Source organism: Ovis canadensis, chromosome 25, assembly GCF_042477335.2.
Source record: "Ovis canadensis isolate MfBH-ARS-UI-01 breed Bighorn chromosome 25, ARS-UI_OviCan_v2, whole genome shotgun sequence".
Classification (NCBI taxonomy): domain Eukaryota; kingdom Metazoa; phylum Chordata; class Mammalia; order Artiodactyla; family Bovidae; genus Ovis; species Ovis canadensis.
The window spans coordinates 23,962,745-23,981,135 of record NC_091269.1 but is presented as its reverse complement, the minus strand read 5'-3'; the positions used below and the strand labels follow the sequence as shown (position 1 = coordinate 23,981,135).

The window sequence follows — 18,391 nt, the reverse complement described above, 5'->3', positions numbered from 1 at the left end:
AAAGCAATTTTGAGAAAGAAGAATGGAACTGGAGGAATCAACCTGCCTGACTTCAGGCTATACTACAAAGCTACAGTCATCAAGACAGTATGGTACTGGCACCAAGACAGAAATATAGATCAATGGAACGAAATAGAAAGCCCAGAGATAAACCCACACACCTATGCACACCTTATCTTTGACAAAGGAGGCAAGAATATACAATGGAGAAAAGACAATCTCTTTAACAAGTAGTGCTGGGGAAACTGGTCAACCATTTGTAAAAGAATGAAACTAGAACACTTTCTAACACCATACACAAAAACAAACTCAAATGGATTAAAGATCTAAATGTAAGACCAGAAACTATGAAACTCCTAGAGGAGAACATAGGCAAAACACCCTCCGACATAAATCACAGCAGGATCCTCTATGACCCACCTCCCAGAATATTGGAAATAAAAGCAAAAACAAACAAATGGGATCTAATTAAAATTAAAAGCTTCTGCACAACAAAGGAAACTATAAGCAAGGTGAAAAGAGAGCCTTCTGAATGGGAGAAAATAATAGCAAATGAAGCAACTGACAAACAACTAATCTCAAAAATATACAAGCAACTCCTGCAGCTCAATTCCAGGAAAATGAACAACCCAATCAAAACATGGGCCAAAGAACTAAACAGACAGTTCTGCAAAGAAGACATAGAGATGGCTAACAAACACATGAAAAGATGCTCAACATCACTCATTATCAGAGAAATGCAAATCAAAACCACAATGAGGTACCATTTCACGCCAGTCAGAATGGCTGCGATCCAAAAGTCTACAAGCAATAAATGCTGGAGAGGGTGTGGAGAAAAGGGAACCCTCTTACACTGCTCGTGGGAATGCAAACTACTACAGCCACTATGGAGAACAATGTGGAGATTCCTTAAAAAATTGCAAATAGAACTGCCTTATGACCCAGCAATCCCACTGCTGGGCATACACACCGAGGAAACCAGAATTGAAAGAGACACGTGTACCCCAATGTTCATCACAGTACTGTTTATAATAGCCAGGACATGGAAGCAACCTAGATGTCCATCAGCAGATGAATGGATAAGAAAGCTGTGGTACATATACACAATGGAGTATTACTCAGCCATTAAAAAGAAAACATTTGAATCAATTCTAATGAGGTGGATGAAACTGGAGCCTATTATACAGAGTGAAGTAAGCCAGAAAGAAAAACACCAATACAGTATACTAACACATATATATGGAATTTAGAAAGATGGTAACAATAACCATGTATGCGAGACAGCGAAAGAGACACAGATCTATAGAACAGTCTTTTGGATTCTGTGGGAGAGGGAGAGGGTGGGATGATTTGGGAGAATGGCATTGAAACATGTATATTATCATATATTATCATATATGAAACGAATCAGCAGTCCAGGTTCGATGCATGATACTGGATGCTTGGGGCTGGTGCACTGGGATGACCCAGAGGGATGGTACGGGGAGGGACGTGGGAGGGGTGTTCAGGACGGGGAACATTTGTATACCCGTGGCAGATTCATGTTGATGTATGGCAAAACCAATACAATATTGTAAAGTAATTAACCTCCAATTAAAATAAATAATTTTATATTAAAAATAAAAGAGGAAAAAAGGAAATAAAGCCCTGTGTTGGCAATAATATGGAGAAATTAGAACCCACATACAGTGCTGGTGGGAATGTAAAATGTGTCACTGCCATGCAAAACAATTTGGTAGTTTCTTAAAAATTAAACATAGAATAATGGAATTATCATATGACCTAGCAATTCCACTCCTAGGTAGGTGCATACCCCAAAGAAATAAAAACAAGTGTTCAAACAAAAACTTGTACATGAAAAAAGAAAAAACTCATCAAAGTGAACCCTCAGAGGGTGAGTTTTACTCTATGTAAATTATATCTTAGTAAGTCTGCATTTAAAAATATTCCATGATTCCCCATAACTCAGAGATAATATCCACACTCTGAAACCTGGGAAATCACAGCCCCTAGATTCACACAGCAAGCTACATTCAAATCATGCCCAGTTCCTCTACGGATAAGCTTCCTCTGCTCAAGCCAAGCTGGCTGCTCCTCCAACCCAAACAGTATCTGCTCAGTGACATCTCCCAGATATCCTGGGTCAGGAACCATCACATCCCCCCCACTCACGTGGCCTCTGTGTTTCTGTGACAGCTCTGCGAGGCATCAGGTACCACAGCGTTTGCGTTTACTTGATGCCTCCACTACTGAGAGCTCTGAGATAGTAAGCGTGAAAGAGTGAGTGTGTGAGTGAGGGGGGGAGAGAGTGTGTGTGTGGTAGGGATGGCAGGAGAGGAGAAAGATGGTAAGAAACTTGTACACTCATGCTCACCCGCACGGAACCACTCTGCGTTGCCTGATTCAGCACAGGTGCGTTGAGTTTACGGGTGAAATGAACAAAGCATGCCCATTCTTATGTTTATCCTTTGCCCATGCCAATTCCCATCTAACAGAAATAATAAGAGTCCATAAGAGTCATTGGTAACTGTCAATATTCCCTATATTCCTTGTACTTTACAGGTGTTATTTCATTTAATCCTCACAAAAATCGCAAGAGACAGGTCTTCATGATCAGAAGATAATTAATACTGAAAAAGAATTGAGCAACACAGTGAATCCAATCAAACAGCAATCCAAATTTCAGAGTTAATAGAGAGTATGTCTGTGTGTGTGCAGGGGTAATTATTATTCAGGTTTCACCTTGAAAACATGAAAAAAGTCTATTTTAATCTTTTTGCCAGTTTTTCTAAATGTCCTATGGACATCTAATAGCAACATATGAGATACAAAATTTTAAATATATTTGTGCAGGATACAAGATTAATATAAATTAAATATATTACTCTATTATATTTAAATTATTAATGACATCATTCAAGATGGTCCTATTCTTATTTTTTCTTGATAAAATATTCTCAGAGAAATGTTAATATGTCTCACTATGATTATGTATTTTGTTCTTTTTCCTTATAATTCTTTTGATTTTTGTTTTATGTATCTTTCTTTGTTATTAAATGTCTAATGATTTATGATGTCTATCTTCTTTGTAAACTGTACCTTTTATCATTAAAAATATTCACCTTTGTTTCATTTTAAAATAAATAAATTTAACTGATTTTTTTTTTGGAAAAGCCTTTTACTCTTTAACAACATCTTTGTCACTGCTTAAACCAGGCACTAACTCTTAAAAGGAACAAAATGAACAAGCATGGGAGATTTCTTAGAATAAATTATCCAAACAAAACTGGAAAGAAGCATGAGACATTCTTCATGTTTGATCTGTGGAAAAGGGGAAGCACTTTCCCAAACGTTATAGGAATAATCAGCGTTGACTGAGCACATTCTGTCCAGTACACTTAACCGGTATTTTAATCAGATAACCCCCACCACAGTGCTATGTGAATATTATTTATCACCTGTACTTGATAGATAAGGAAACTGAGACACAGAGATGCTGAATAATCCGTCCAAGGTCACGTAGCTAAGGAGCAATGCCATTCAAGCCGTCTGACCCCTGTGTCCACGGTCCTAACTACAGCCTGCATTACTCAGTTGACAGCTGTTATAAATTTTTCATAAGTGCTTTCTTGATCCCTTGGAAATCTCCTTGTATTCAGGAGCCTGTTGTCCTCCTTTCTGATTTCCTGCCATTGGATAATTATCACATGATCTAAGCAGCAGCCCTGCGGCATCACGACAGAAGCATGCGTGCCAGGGCAGACTGCTCAGTTTGGACTCTGTGCTTCTGATTCCTGTCTGTCACGGGAATTATGACAGTGCAGGCAGGAAGAAAGGAAGACACATTCAGTGCTCAGAACGGTGTCTGAAACACAACAAGCATTTCGTAAGGATTACACATACATATACCCACATACACCCTTTATCAACGGATTTGAAAGCGTTTTTAGCAAATCTTCAAAATCACTTTCATGGAAGTCAGGAAATCCTATCCTTTTGCAAGGCTTGAAATTTCACTTTGTAATGGATTCACATTGGTGTCATCAATTTAGGCAGTCATGGAAGTCACAGAGTTAATGCAACATGAGCTAGCTGAGGGGAACTGACTATGTAAGTTGCCAAATCTGAATAAATACTGTTGTGCTGTAAAGATCCTTCCCCTAGAACTTCTAACTAATTTGCAGAGAGTAAGGACCCCCTTCTATCCCCCCAACATCACCTAAGGCAGTACCTCACACACCAAACACTCAACAGTTTTTATTAATGACAATTATTAATATCACCAGTCATAATAAGGATATTGTCTGCTGCTGCTGCTGCTGCTAAGTCGCTTCAGTCGTGTCCGACTCTGTGCAACCCCATAGATGGAAGCCCACAAGGTTCCCCTGTCCCTGGGATTCTCCAGGCAAGAACACTGGCATGGGTTGCCATTTCCTTCTCCAATGCATGAAAGTGAAAAGTGAAAGTGAAGTCGCTCAGTTGTGTCCAACTCTTCACGACCCCATGGACTGCAGCCTACCAGGCTCCTCCGTCAATGGAATTTTCCAGGCAAGAGTACTGGAGTGGGGTGCCATTGCCTTCTCTAGGATATTGTCTACCACTAACTATCCTCTTCTATGTAGAGGTGTCTCCATTTCATATCTCATTGGACCTTCATGCCATTCTGTGACAGTCTGGAATTTACAGTTTCCAGGTCACAGTTAGAAATGTAACCCAGATCATACGGCTACTATACAGGGCCTGGCTTCAGATCCCATCTGAAGAGCATGCATCTAAGCAACCGGGCACAAAGTGGGCACACCAAATTCTGGGCCACAGAAACAGACAATTCTTGCCAGTCTTCCTTGTTACTAATAATGCTACCAGTTATTAGTATAACTGGTAGAATAATCAGAAATTTCACTTTGTTAATTTTTGAATTTTCCTTTCTTCTGTGTCAGGTTAATGTATATTTATTTCTCAGGGCTGATTCCTCATAAATATCAAGAAATAAAATCAAGATCTGATCCTTTAAAACCCTGTATACTTGAACCACAGAAACAAAAAATAGAATAATAATTCTATTTTTAGAATAATAATCAGAATAATCAGAAATTTCACTTTGTTGATTTTTGAATTTTCCTTTCTTCCATGTCAGCTTAAGGTATATTTATTTCTCAGTGCTGATTCCTCATAAATGTCAAGAAAAAATCAATATCTGATCCTTTAAAACCCTGTATACTTGAACCACAGAAACAAAAAATAGATAATGAGCTACAGGGACTTCCCTGTGGCTCAAACGGTAAAGAATCTGCCTGCAATGCAGGAGACCGGGGTTTGATCCCTGGGTTGGGAAGTTCCTCTGGAGAAGGGGATGGCAATCCACTCCAGTATTCTTGCCTGGAGAATCCCATGCACAGAGGAACCTGGCAGGCTATAGTCCGTGGGGTTGCAAAGAGTCGGACACGGCTGAGTGACCAACACACACACACAGCTACCTCATCAGCTGTATGATGTTTCTCCCCTCACAATACACACTGATTTCACTTTTAAACGATGATATTCTTACACCATTCAAGACTCTACATTAATGGTCAAGTTGGCTCGGAGTTCTATATAACTGTGTTTTCCAAGACACTTTCACGTATTTTATCTTTTCCTTCTGATAAACATCCAAACAGGAAGGCATGAGGAAGCCTTGATTAAAATGGGCCTTATAACCAATCCACATCCTCAGGCCCCAGGTAATGCCTGGCAGCCCTTGAGAAGCAAAAAACCTCAGAAAGGCAACTGTAAAATAAAGGCAGAATGCCAGTGAGAAGTAAACACTCAGTATTTAGAGAGGATTGCATTTCTAAAGCAATGCCATGGCAGAATGCACTATTAGCAGCCACTGCGTTGGCAGCTTTGAAACACCTGCCCCCACCTGGAGCCCAAGGTTTCCACAGAAGCTTTGAACTATCAGAAAACAAGTTAAAATAACACTCTGAATGTCAAATGTTTAGAGTTCCATGAAAGGCCCATTGTTCTGGATTCTATTTCAGAGGTGTTCAGCAGAATTCTTCAAATTCCTTATCTTTTGGGCAAAATGACCGAAACCAAAAATAGCCAGTGTCCCGACAGGTAACGTGACTGGGCGCCTGGCCAGGTTTCAGCGGAGGGCAGGCTGGCGGTGCTTCTGCGTCCTGCCCACTACCAGGAAGAGGACCCCAAGGAACAACCATGCATGAAGCGGGCACATCAACTTCTGGGCCACAGAAAGTAGTCAATTCTCGCTAGCAACCCAGCGACGAATGTTTGAGCCCCTTTTTGTGCGACTTCAGTAAAGATTTTTGACCCCTGTTAGCCCCATTGTTGAACAATCAGCCTTTACAACCTGTGTTTTGTCTACTTATTCAACCATGAGGCACTTGATTTTTTCCAGCTCCTTTGAAGTTTCACTTTGGTATTTTCCGAATCATAGTATATAATGTACATATTCCTTAAAGCAATTACAATGTATCCATTCTATTTCCTCACCATTTATGGGAGTGCCAGTCCAAATTCCATTTGAGTCAAATAGGTTCATTTCAATTAACCTTTAACTAGGACTATGTTATATATAAAAAAGAAAGTCTGTTAGAAAGAAATCAATTGAGGAAAGCACCAATGTGAAAGAATATATTAGCAAAACACCACCTCTCAGCCTAAGACAGTAATGTTACTCTGTGAATTTCAATTCTGGAAACAATCAGCCATTCATTTCCAGGGAAAAAATGATAACTTACTCACCTTTCTTCCATCTATTCCCACATCTGTAGCACTTATTCACTCACCGGTCTCTGGAGGCCTTCATCTTGGTCTTCAAGTCCCTTCTCAATCTCATCTCCATGTCTTTTCAGCTCTTCCTGGACTTTTCAAAAGGAATCCTACACCCTAAAACTGCTGTACATTAAAGGCCACTTCTTTTTTTTTTTTTAGCCTTTAGATTTATTTATTTATTTATTTTTACATTTTCATTACAAATTTTTTTTTAATTTTATATTTTTACTTTACAATACTGTATTGGTTTTGCCATACATTGACATGAATCCACCACAGGTGTACATGAGTTCCCAACCCTGAACCCCCCTCCCACTACCCTCCCTATATCGTCTCTCTGGGTCATCCCAGTGCACCAGCCCCAAGCATCCTGTATCAAACCTAGACTAGCGATTTGTTTCTTACATGGTAGTATACATGTTTCAATGCCATCCTCCCAAATCATCCCACCCTCTCCCTCTCCCACAGAGTCCAAAAGTAAAGGCCACTTCTAAAAAACATGACATTACATTAGCGTCTCCTTGCTCCTGGTGCCAGCTGTGTGGACCACCTCCCCCTTGCACCCTCCACAAAACCACACTTGGCCTCCACTTCCCATGGAGGCAGCCCAGCCTCAGCCCTGGATTCTCGCTGCAGCACCTACTGTGAGATGGCCTTCAGGTCCACCGGCCTTTGGAATCTCAATTTCCCCTTCTAGTAAAAAACCAGAAAACCAAAAACGAATAGCTTTGCCAGTCTCTGCCTGCTCCCATATTATACCATGTAAATACCGTGTCCCCGTGGGTGCCTTCCCTCAGGACTTCTCTAGATGTTCTCTGCATTGCTAAGGCACTTAAGTTGTGCCACTCCCCTTACACTTAAACACACTGTCTTATCTCATTTGTTGGTCTCATCTCTAATTAAATTATAAGCACCTGGAGGATAGAATGTGCACCTAACTCATTGTATTCATTTATTTCTACTGCACAGCAACTACCATTTTTATACATTCAATAAACAGTTGCTAAATAAGTGACTACAATAAGGGGAAGAAGGAGCAGGAAGATGAACCTTTTCATGTTAAGCCAGCTGCTGAGTATGAAAAACCAGTGCACCTGTTCCTCCTAAAACAGCACAGACTGCTTTAGAAATAACGATAGCAAAGTAGTTATTTGGATACTGATCCACCAGCTGCAACTGACGCAGTTGATCGTTCCCCCCTGAACCCTGTTCTTCTCTGGCCCCCAAGTATCACAACACCCTCTCACGTTCATTCCTTTACCAGCTGCTCCTTTTTCTGGTTCCTCCCTCTCTGCGGGGCCTCTAATCCCTGGTGACCCCCAGGACTCAGCCCTCGGACCTCTGGTCTTTCCTATCGGCACTCAGTCCCCAGATAATGTCAACCACTCTCAGGCCTTTTCATGCCATGGACATGTTACTGACTCCCAAGTGATCACTTCCACCCTAGTTCCTCATGTGTTCTCAAAACTGTAGACCATGTGACCTGCTGCAACATCACTCAGAGCCAGGCCTTGGTTCCAAAACATTCCAGGGGCCACCCCCTCTCTCCCGGGTGCCCTATGATTCCCTTCCAGGCCTCTCCTGTCACAGCGGGCTCCTGCTCTGGGGAGTGATTTCTGTTCTTCAACCAGAGTTTGTTTCTCCAGGTGATCCGCCTTTCCACTTCTTCAGGTTTTGCTTCCTTTTCTGGAAGGCCTTTCTTAACCACACGCTAATCTTGAACTGCTCACTCTAAGATTTTAACCTTCCTTTTCAACTTTTAGTTTTTCTACTAAGCAATTGGGCTTCTCAGGTGGTGTTTATGGTAAAGAACCCATCTGCCAATGCAGGAGACTAAGAAACGTGGGTTCGATCCCTGGGTCAGGAAGATCCCCTGGAGGAGGGCATAGCCACCCACTCCGGTATTCCTGCCTGGAGAATTTCATGGACAGAGGAACCTGGAGGGCTAGAGCCCATAGGGTTGCAAAGACTGAAGTGACTTGGCGCTCATGCACTAAGCAATTAGTACCCTTCACCATACTATTTCACCATTTACCCTCTAATGTCCACACTGCCCACTGGCGTGTAAATTCCACAGGGGGAAGAACTTGTTCTCTACTTTGCTCACCACTGACTATCCAGAGCCTGAAGCATCCCTGGCATGCAGTGCACAGTCACTAAATGACCGTGTTGTGATGAGTGAGTCAGCCCACTATATACAAGGAGAGAGACCTCTGCAAGCTCCAGGCACGTGATCAGCTAAATCAGAACTTCATATGGCCCTCAACACCATAGACACACACAATATTCAGTTTCAATGAGAAAACTTCTTACATTTCATTGTGTGTGAAACACACACATCACTCTTTCTATCGGCTGAACATTTTCTGTATTTTATCAAGGTAGGGAACAAAGCAAACTCAAGAGGGAGGAATCCGCCGCAATATTCTACATTAATATGTTAGTAAACAGAAAGTAATATAATTGATATTATTTGAGTCAATATTTGCAGACAACCTGAAACAAAGTAACTCTTAAAAGTCAATTAAGCCAGTAATAACTCAAACCTCCTATATGTAGTCAAGACACTCTCCCCAAATGGCATGTGATTTGCTTTTTCAAAAAGCATAAAAAATGTCCCAGTAATGAATTCTGCTGCTGTGCTTAGTTGCTGTCGTGTCCCACTCTTTGTGACCCCATGGACTGTAGCCCACCAGGCTCCTCTATCCACAGGGATTCTCTGGGCAAGAATACTGGAGTGGGTTGCGAAGCCCTCCTTCAGGGGATCTTCCCAACCCTGGGATCAAACACAGGTCTCCCACATTGCAGGTAGATTCTTTACCGTCTGAACCACCAGGGAAGTCCAATGAACTCCGTAGTGAAACAGTTAAAACAGCAATTGAATACTTCATGCCTTCTCCCTGACCCTCAACTTCTCAAGCCAAGTTACAAGAAGACTGGCCAAAGTGTGCAGATGGCAGCATTCCTACGGAACAAAGCGCGAGACTGTTTCCTTGTACAGCTGGCTGGCCTGGATCAACGGAGCCAATTAAAGGATGAAGACTCTGACCCCCAACTAAAGCGAATGAACGTATGATAACATGGCACTATATTCTGCAGAAATAATAATGTCCTCGGGTTATGAAGAATTGTGGAAAGCTTTTAGGTATCAATGAGTTCACACACAAGCAAGTTAGGAACTATTTAAAGCACTCAAAGTGTTTCTAAACACTTAGTATAGTCACCAGCTTATATTTAGAGTGCATCTTACAGTTTATTAAGTACCTTGACATATACAGAAGTCAGGGAACTACATCCTACGGGCCAAACTGGAAGCTGAATAGCTGCAACAGGAACGATACGGCCTGCAGAGACCTACAGGGGAAAGGGTGCTGACGCCAGGTGTGCCCTGCTTCAGTGATCCTCACACGACCCTGTTCAGAAAGTCTGAGGCCATGAGCCCACGGACTGTGAGAAGTGGAGTCAGAGCTAACTGAATTCTTGCTGCTTTGGGGTCAGTTGTACAAATATAAGTTCTAGGCTCCAAAATGAAGCCATCACAGTTCTCCCAGCCTCCCCAGGAACCCTTCTTCTGCCCCCTAAAATTCCTTCATCAGGGTATTTCTACCTTGTGGGAGCCACTCAGTACCACAGAGAGTTTGGGAAGTCACACTGAAATTCCAAGTTAAAATCATCAGCCTGACATAGTAAATCTGGTCATTATTTTCCAACTCTGGTGAGTCAGAGGGAGAAAGTACCCTATATTAGCTCACTAAATAAACAGTGATTATAAAAATTAGGTTCTGGTCATAGGTGATAAACAAATGTATGCCAAACTGACGTCTAAGTATTTTATTTTTTATTCCTGATCCACTAATAATAGTGGGTCTTGATAGATACAGTCATAAAGTAAGTTACTCTAAGCTTATACACTTTTCTTTGTAGATATTTGTCTTACAGATCAGAGCACTTTCCTCCTCAAAACTGTCCATGGCTTGCTTTTGCCGTCAGACAGTCCACAACTCTTGGTGTGGCATTCAAGGCCATGCTAACATCTGGCCACAAGCTAAACACCAGTCTCCTTCTCAACAAAAGCCACTGTCTACTTTTCCTTCTAGCACACCTGACTCCTATCTGTTCACTAAAAAAGCCATCTGCTTAAAAAAAAACTAGATTTTTCCCCTACAGGTTCCTGTTCATCTCCAAGAGAGGAATTCAGTAGACAGTATCAGAAATCAAGGCTGTCAGGCTCAGCGAGGTCACATAACTTGCCCAAGGTCACACAGCTTGTAGATGATAACACCAATATTCAAACCCAAGTCTGACCTCAAAGCGAAGGCTCCTTTTGGTACTGCAAGGTTCTAGAACAGTCCAAACCTCACATGCCAGTGTGGGAAAGCAGGACTTACAGACAGCCTTCTGAAATGATGGAGGAGATCTCCTATCTCGGCTTTCCTCTCCCCACACTTTGATACACTTGACAATGACTACAAAACAATCTGAGATGTACATTATAATATGAGCATAATGTGAAAAGTTAAAGTCACTCAGTCATGTCTGACTCTTTGTGACCCCATGGACTATATAGTCCATGGAATTCTCCAGGCCAGAATATTAGAGTAGGTTGCCATGCCCTCCTCCATGAGATCTTCCCAACCCAGAGATCAAACCCAGGTCTCCCACACTGCAGGCGGATTCTTTACCATCCGAGCCACCAGGGAAACCTATAAAATGATCATCAGCACGAAATTACTCACAACTGTTAAAAAAAAATCAGAAGTGGACTATTTATTTTCCAACAAGCAAGCATAAAAATGGAAGGGGAAGACATACCTGATCAAAATCAAGACCCATTTTGACTGCCATTCTTTCAAAGACATATCTTTGGTCAATTTTGTTTCAGAAGCAGACAGCTCTCTGTCACCACTGGGCTCTCTGAACTGATCTCCCTGAACCCCTAGAATAGGAAGAGGCCATGGCATGAAGCTGCATGTCTGGAGTAAAAGAACAGACGAGAGAAGGGAGAAGACGCACGTCTCTCAACTGATAATAGCATAATTAATAGCTCCTCCAAACCACTCTTATGAGCTTTTTAAGCACCTTATTTGGAGATCACGCTGGCTATAATTTTCTCAAATAGCTCGTTTATTTACACTGCACTAATGAGAAAAGCAAAAGAAAAAAATTTAGACTCCTTTTGTAGTTTTAGTAAGAGCTCTAAATTGCATTTCATAATAAATATAACTATGTCTATTTATAGACTGTAGATGTCCTTGTAGATAATAATATATAATAATTTTTCCCAGGAGGCTAAAAAAAAAAATCAGGATAAAAGATACCTAATCATTGAAAGAAAAAGTACACAAATAAGCAGCTACAAGGTCTGTGGCTCAGTTTCTCATGCAACGTTTATTTTCTGCTTAAAAAAAAAAAAAGTAGAACACAGTAAGCAACATTAGCAAAAAAGGAACCATAAATTATGCTAGGCAATCTTCTTTCTATCCTGAACTGTGTCAGAACAAACAAAACACTTAAGACTAAATTCTAATCATTCAAAGCCTCCTCAGCAATTCACATATTGTACTATTTTCTTTTCACTCCTTCCTGGTAACTTCCCTGAAAACCACTTCCATTGCTCAGCCAAACCAGTGCTTTCCCTGGCCTGGACAATTTCCCCAGTCTTCACTCAGGCCAATTCCTAGTCCACTTTTCAGAGTAATCTTACAGACACAGGCATTCGATCATGCCCCTCCTCTGCACAAAATGCCCCGAGGCTTTGGACTGATGGATGGTGCTCAGAGGGAAACCCCATGTGGACCAGGGGCCTGCAAACCACCCCCAGCCCACATCTCTCTTCTACTCTCTGCTCCAGCCCTCCGGCCCACCTTCTTCCCAGTCATCCAACAATCCAGGCTCATGTCTACGTCATCTGCCCTTTGCCTGGACCTTTGCTTGACTCATTCCTCCTCCTCCAGGTCTCCGTGTCACTTCCTCGGAGTGGCTGCCCTGGACCACCCCGTCTGATCAGCATCCTCACTCTCCACCCCTCATCATGCTTTCTTTTCTTGACAGCACTTACTGATATTTGCATGACTGCCATTCATCAGCAGGAGCAGCCATTCATCTTCCCTATGAGACTTAAGTTCGGTGCTGGGGGAACACTGTTTACCATCTGCTTTCGCACTGTACCCTGGGGGCTAGAAGTCCCTGGTAGAGGGTAGGCCCTCAAACTCTGTTGAATAAATGAGTTCCAGCTCACAATGATTTTTCTCTTTTCTGAGTGCATATAAAACTGGTCCTTTTCACAGTAACCCAAGGTTGCCTTGGATTGCTCTCTAGTTGTGGTACACAGATTTAGCAAAGCATTTTCTATTTACTTTGCATCTGGGAGTGACAGGGCCTAGCATATTTCAACAACATAAATGATGCTTAAAACTTGCTCATTTGGCTCAACTTTCAATCTTTTGTTGTCTCTTGAAAAAGGGACAAAATTGTTTGTACATCACAAGATTGGTTTTTATTTCAACAAACATTGTCTCAGAATGATATGACAGGACTTAAAAAAAAAAAGTGATGAGAAAAGAAAGAAAATATATCAAGAGCCATATCTTAGTTTGATAAATTTAAACATTTGTTTTAAGGCAATAATTTCTACTAGCTCAGGTCCAAGTAGTTGTATTCTGGCTCTCTGTTACAAGAGCAGACTAAAGAGTAACACTAAATTTCAATATTGATTTTTTAAAACCTTGTTTACATTATCATTAACTCACTACCACTATTAGCAAATAGCCAATAGAGTCAAACAAAACATACTGTAATAGAGTCTCTGCTGTACTGAAAGAAATCTCAACAAGGAGTTATGGCTTCATATATCACAAGAGGGTTCCCAGGGACCTGCATTAATTCACTGAATAAATAATACCAGGATAAGACAATGTGCTAGACCCTGCTCTGCACCTTTTAGGCCCTATTCAAAATGCTTATGTCATAGAAGTTAAAAACTGTAAAAGTGGTCATATCGTAACAAATATTTGGCTAGGCGAGTGACCTAGCCAATTAAGTTGTTTTAAAAGTGCGATAATTCCACTCTGCCTAACAATTACAGAAATTAAAATGCTCCAGGAAGTTTGGCAACTTACTCTGAGGGTGAAAAGTCTTTCAAAAACTAAATTGCAGCCTATAATCACCTTCAGATTACATAATATCTCCCCAAGACACAGTAAGCTACTTGTTCCACCGTACAAGTTTTTCTGGTGTCAATAAAAAGTTTTTAACCATGTTATTATTCCAAGGTCATGCTGTTTCTTTTCACTATTTAATAGATTAGCACTTTAAATTTTTTAATTTATACACTGGAACACGGGTTAACCTGCCCTTCTGTGCTTTTACCACCACTAGCAGACATGCTCTGCCTTTGTGAACAGGTCGTATGGACTTTAAGCGTTATTAAAACCCAACTGAACAGCCTAAGCATAATGCAAAAGTAAGAGTTACAGACCCTTTAATTTCTGGGTTTAAGGATCAGTCCAACCCAAACTGTTTGCTTGGCGTTGGCAATTTGACATACAGCAACAGAGTAAGTTTGAAGGATGCCAGGTTCCATGTTTATCACAGAACTACAGCAACTTACAAGAGCCAGAATGAGCAGGATGCTGCTGCCATCCTTAAAATACCTGGTTCTGCAGAAAACTCTCAGCAGACAAAGGCTTGTGGGCTCACTAGGGGTAGGGCTTCTGGGACACACAGGTCATGTTCTTTGGCAGCAGGTTAAACATTTCTTTCAGTAAAAGCATAGTTTAGGCAATAAGCTCGAATTGGTAACAGAGACTGTGTCAGGTCTTAAGCAGTTACCAAAATTAGTACATTTGAAATTGTGCTCTGTCTTTACTGCAGCACAGTCCAAAAGTAAGTAAATGGCCTCATGTGGCCTCTGTCAGGATTCTGAGGGTGCACACCACCCCTGCCACTGTTCTAGCCCATATTTTCTTAGAATTTGTTCCTGTCACTCAAGCAGCTGCAATCTAAATTGTAAGACGTGGGGGCCAACAGAAGTCATGAGATTTAAAAAAAGAAAAGAAAAAAATCCAGTGTTTATTTGTAGTTACCAACACTCATATTATTTACAGTTCTGAAACGCTACGTTAGTCATTTTCAGGTACATTGCTGTAGGATTTTGAATAGGAGAACAAGTCTGCATAAACATACCACAAACATATCCTTTCTTCCTGTCACTCTCCTGTCTTGCAGTGCAGCAGAAGGGCAATGTTTCCATTTGCCTCAGCTCCTGTCCTAGCAGGTTTTACAAGGTTGAAACGCATGCAGCTGTGGTAGGCCAATGCCAGTTCTGGCTGCATCCTTTAATCTCTCATGAGATTTCACCTCATTTTAAGACTGTGAAGAGATCTTCAATACCGAAGCTAATTCTAGTAGCTCTTTTATATGATGAAATTTAATAGGATTTGGGCTGAGTTCCCTTGTCGGTTCTTAATGGACATCTGTAAAATGCACTTTGATTTATAAACAAAGTGAATGATACAGGCCAGGTTTTCTGGATTTCAAGTACCTGCACAAGGACAATGAACTTGCTCTTAAATCAATCCAAATGTGCATGATGGCACAAAACGGTGTTTCTGGTCTGGAGACAATTCCCTAACACCCAAGACACTGAACCAATAATGAAATCATACTTCACGGGCAGAGACATCTGAATGAAAACACTTTGGAGACGTTAAAGGACACGAAGCCATATTGAAAGTGGGAGAGAAGAGACCTCAATACAGTGCTTGTAAGCTGAAGGAAAGGGCAGGTTGATGAAGGCCACTAGACAAGACGGGGGCGTCAGGGGGCATGTGTTTTGAGAAAGGCCTCAGTTGGCAAAGTTCTATCCAAACGAACTACTTATTGTACCTTAAGGCCAAACAGCACCATGAGGTTTCCAGAAAGTCCAGATAACTGAGTGGTCTGCAGGCAAGTCTGATCTGAATTTAAAAAAAAAAAAAAAAAAGGCACCTAAAAGCAACAAAGCAAGGTGTGTCACCTGCTCCAACGCAAGTAACCAGGGTGCAAATGGACCTCTGAGCCCTGGAAAGTCTGCGCAGGAGGCTTTTTGGGAGTCCGGAGGTCGACTAGCCTATCCAGGTGGATTGCGACGGGCGCAGCTGAGTCTTCCTCTCCCCCATCCCTCCGCCCCACCGTCCCCACTCACTGTTGCTGGACTTGAGGTCCCGGTGAAGAATGGGCACCACCGCCTCCTCGTGCAGATAGAGCATGCCCCGCGCGATCTGCACGGCCCAGTTGACCAGCACGTGCGGGGGGATGCGGCGCGCGCGGCGCGGGGAGGGCGCGCGGGGGTCTGGGGTCGCATTGGCGGCGGCCAGCGCGCGGTTGAGCGCTCCGCCGCGGGCAAACTCAAGCACCAGGCAGAGGTGCGGCTGCCGCAGGCACACGCCGCGCAGCTCGATGATGTTGGGGTGCCGCAGCATGGAGAAGAGCCGGGCCTCCCGCCGAACGCTCTCGGCCGCCGCCGCCGCGTCCTGCTCCGGGTCGCAGCGCGCCGCCTTCACCGCCACCTCCTGGCCCTGCCAGGTGGCGCGGTACACCTGCCCGAAACCGCCGGCGCCGATGAGCTCCTTTAGTTCCAGCCGCTCGAAGTCGACGTGCACGGGCGAGCCGGGCCGCGGCGGCGGCGGTCTGGCGGGCTGCGGCGCGGGGTGGGCGGCCGGGCGGCACGGCGCCACGTAGTTGGCGGGGAAGATACCGAGGCGTCGCTGCACCTGGCCGGCCCACCAGCCCTCATCGCCCGACACGGCGGCGTCCTGGGACAGCACCTCCACCAGCTGGCCGCGGCGCAGGCTCAGCTCGTCCTCGCCGCGCGCCTCGTAGTCGTAGAGCGCGGCCCACAGCCCAGCTCCTGCCGAGGGCGAGCCGCCGGAGGAGGCGGACGAAGACGACGCGGAGCCGGTGGGGGCGCCCCGGGCCGGGGATCCCGGCCGGTCAGGCGCGCCCTCGGCGCCGGGCAAGGCCATGGTGGGTGGTGGCGAAGGGTGAGAACCGGGCGGCGGGCTCAGCCTCCCGGGCGGCCGGGGGCGCGCATCGTCCAGCGGGGTCACCGCCTGCGCCCAGAAAGGCAGGGAACGGGAGTCTGGGCTCAAGGACGGCGAGGGTTCACTGGCCCACTACCCGGAGGCCCCGTCTTCAGCCTCCGTTCCTCCTCTGCTGTCTCTGCTGCTGCGGCGGTCCCCGTGGCCGCCGGCCCTGCCTCTCCATGGTGGTGCGCTGGGCCTGCGGCCGGCCCGCGGCACGTTCGGCCTAGCAGCCGCCTGAGCCCACCCCCTCCCGGCCCGGCCCTCCCTACCCGGGTCCGTCCCGCCCCCAAAGCCTTCACAGTACTCAGGGCCTGCCCGGCTCTCCCGGTCCGCGGCCATCTGGGCCCGCCCCCTCCGGGCCTGTTTCCCCGCTCCGACCAGGGCCCACCCCGCCTGCAGGAGCCGCCGTCGCCTGGGCCCGCCCCCTCGGGGCCTGCCCCGCCCCGCACCGGGGCCCGTCGCGCATTCATGGGCCGCCCTACCTCCAGGGCCCGCCCCACCCCACGGGACCCGCCCCTCACCCTGTGTCCGCCCCGCCCCCAGGGCCTGCTCCGCCCCCAGCGTCCGCCTTCTCCTGGGCCCGCCCCCTCCAGGCCTGGCCCCCTCCCACCAGGGCCCGTCGCGCATCCAGGGGCCGCCCTACCTCCAGGGCCGGCCCCACCACACCTGGGCCGGCCCCACCCATTTGGGTCCCACCGCCCCCGAGGCTCGCGCTCCACCTCTTCGGGTGCGCCTTACCCTTGAGTCCGGGGAAGACGGAGCCAGCCCCGGGCTGCGAGAGGTTTTCGGGAGAATTTAAATGAAGCCCAAGGTTAGGCTCGGAGACTCTATACTGTCCTCCACTGTTGTCTGGAACGCGGTGGCAGCAGATGAAGACGATCTGGTGCCTTAAGCTGAACAGAGATTGGACTGAGAGTTGTGGTGCGTTCTGGGACAGGTCCGAACAAATGGAGCGAGGCTGCAGACCGGCTCCCTGGGCGTGCAGCCCAGAACTGACGGGGCGACGAGAACTGGTGTGCAAGACCCGGCCGCTCGTCCTTGGTGACAGATAATCCCGCCTTCGTCTGTACTGTGGACTCCAACGGGAGAGGACCTGGGAACCCACAGGTTCGGGTGTAGGAGGCGTTGGCAACCACTGGGTGCTAGAGCCCGTAAACTTACATATTGCCCAGGGAAGGCGAATAAAGCAAGAGAATCTGTGCACAGAAAGCTAAGTCCTCGACGATGTGCTGGCTGCTCGTTTACCGGAGTACATAAATGTCCTGGGAAGCAGGGCCTTCACACGCTTCCATTTACTCCGCGTAGCGAATGATCGCCTTCCAACGGCGTCGGAAAGGGAAGCTTTTATGTTTGGGGGCAAGGACCGTTTTAGGTCTAGAGATAGGAACTTTGGGGTTTTCTTGTGTAAACGTACTTTCTTCTCTAAAATTTTTTCATTCATTAAGTTAGAAAACCTTGCATCTTTGAGGATTTACCCGTGATGAGGTCTGTGGAAGGGAACACCATAATTAGTCCTCCTGAAACGGACCGCCGCTGAGATGCAGCCA

At 45.1% G+C, this 18,391-nt stretch overlaps 1 protein-coding gene across 1 annotated transcript in view; it reads right to left on the bottom strand.

Annotated features, from left to right (window-relative positions):
* The window catches only part of MAP3K21 (mitogen-activated protein kinase kinase kinase 21), a 63,079-nt gene extending 45,032 nt beyond the window's left edge, over window positions 1–18,047 (bottom strand). Inside the window, exon 1 of the mRNA XM_069572631.1 lies at window positions 15,965–18,047. Within this exon, the coding sequence (XP_069428732.1) occupies window positions 15,965–16,784 (820 nt within the window). The 5' untranslated portion in view covers window positions 16,785–18,047. The remainder of the gene's footprint in view (window positions 1–15,964) is intronic.
* Between the last annotated feature and the right edge of the window lie 344 nt (window positions 18,048–18,391).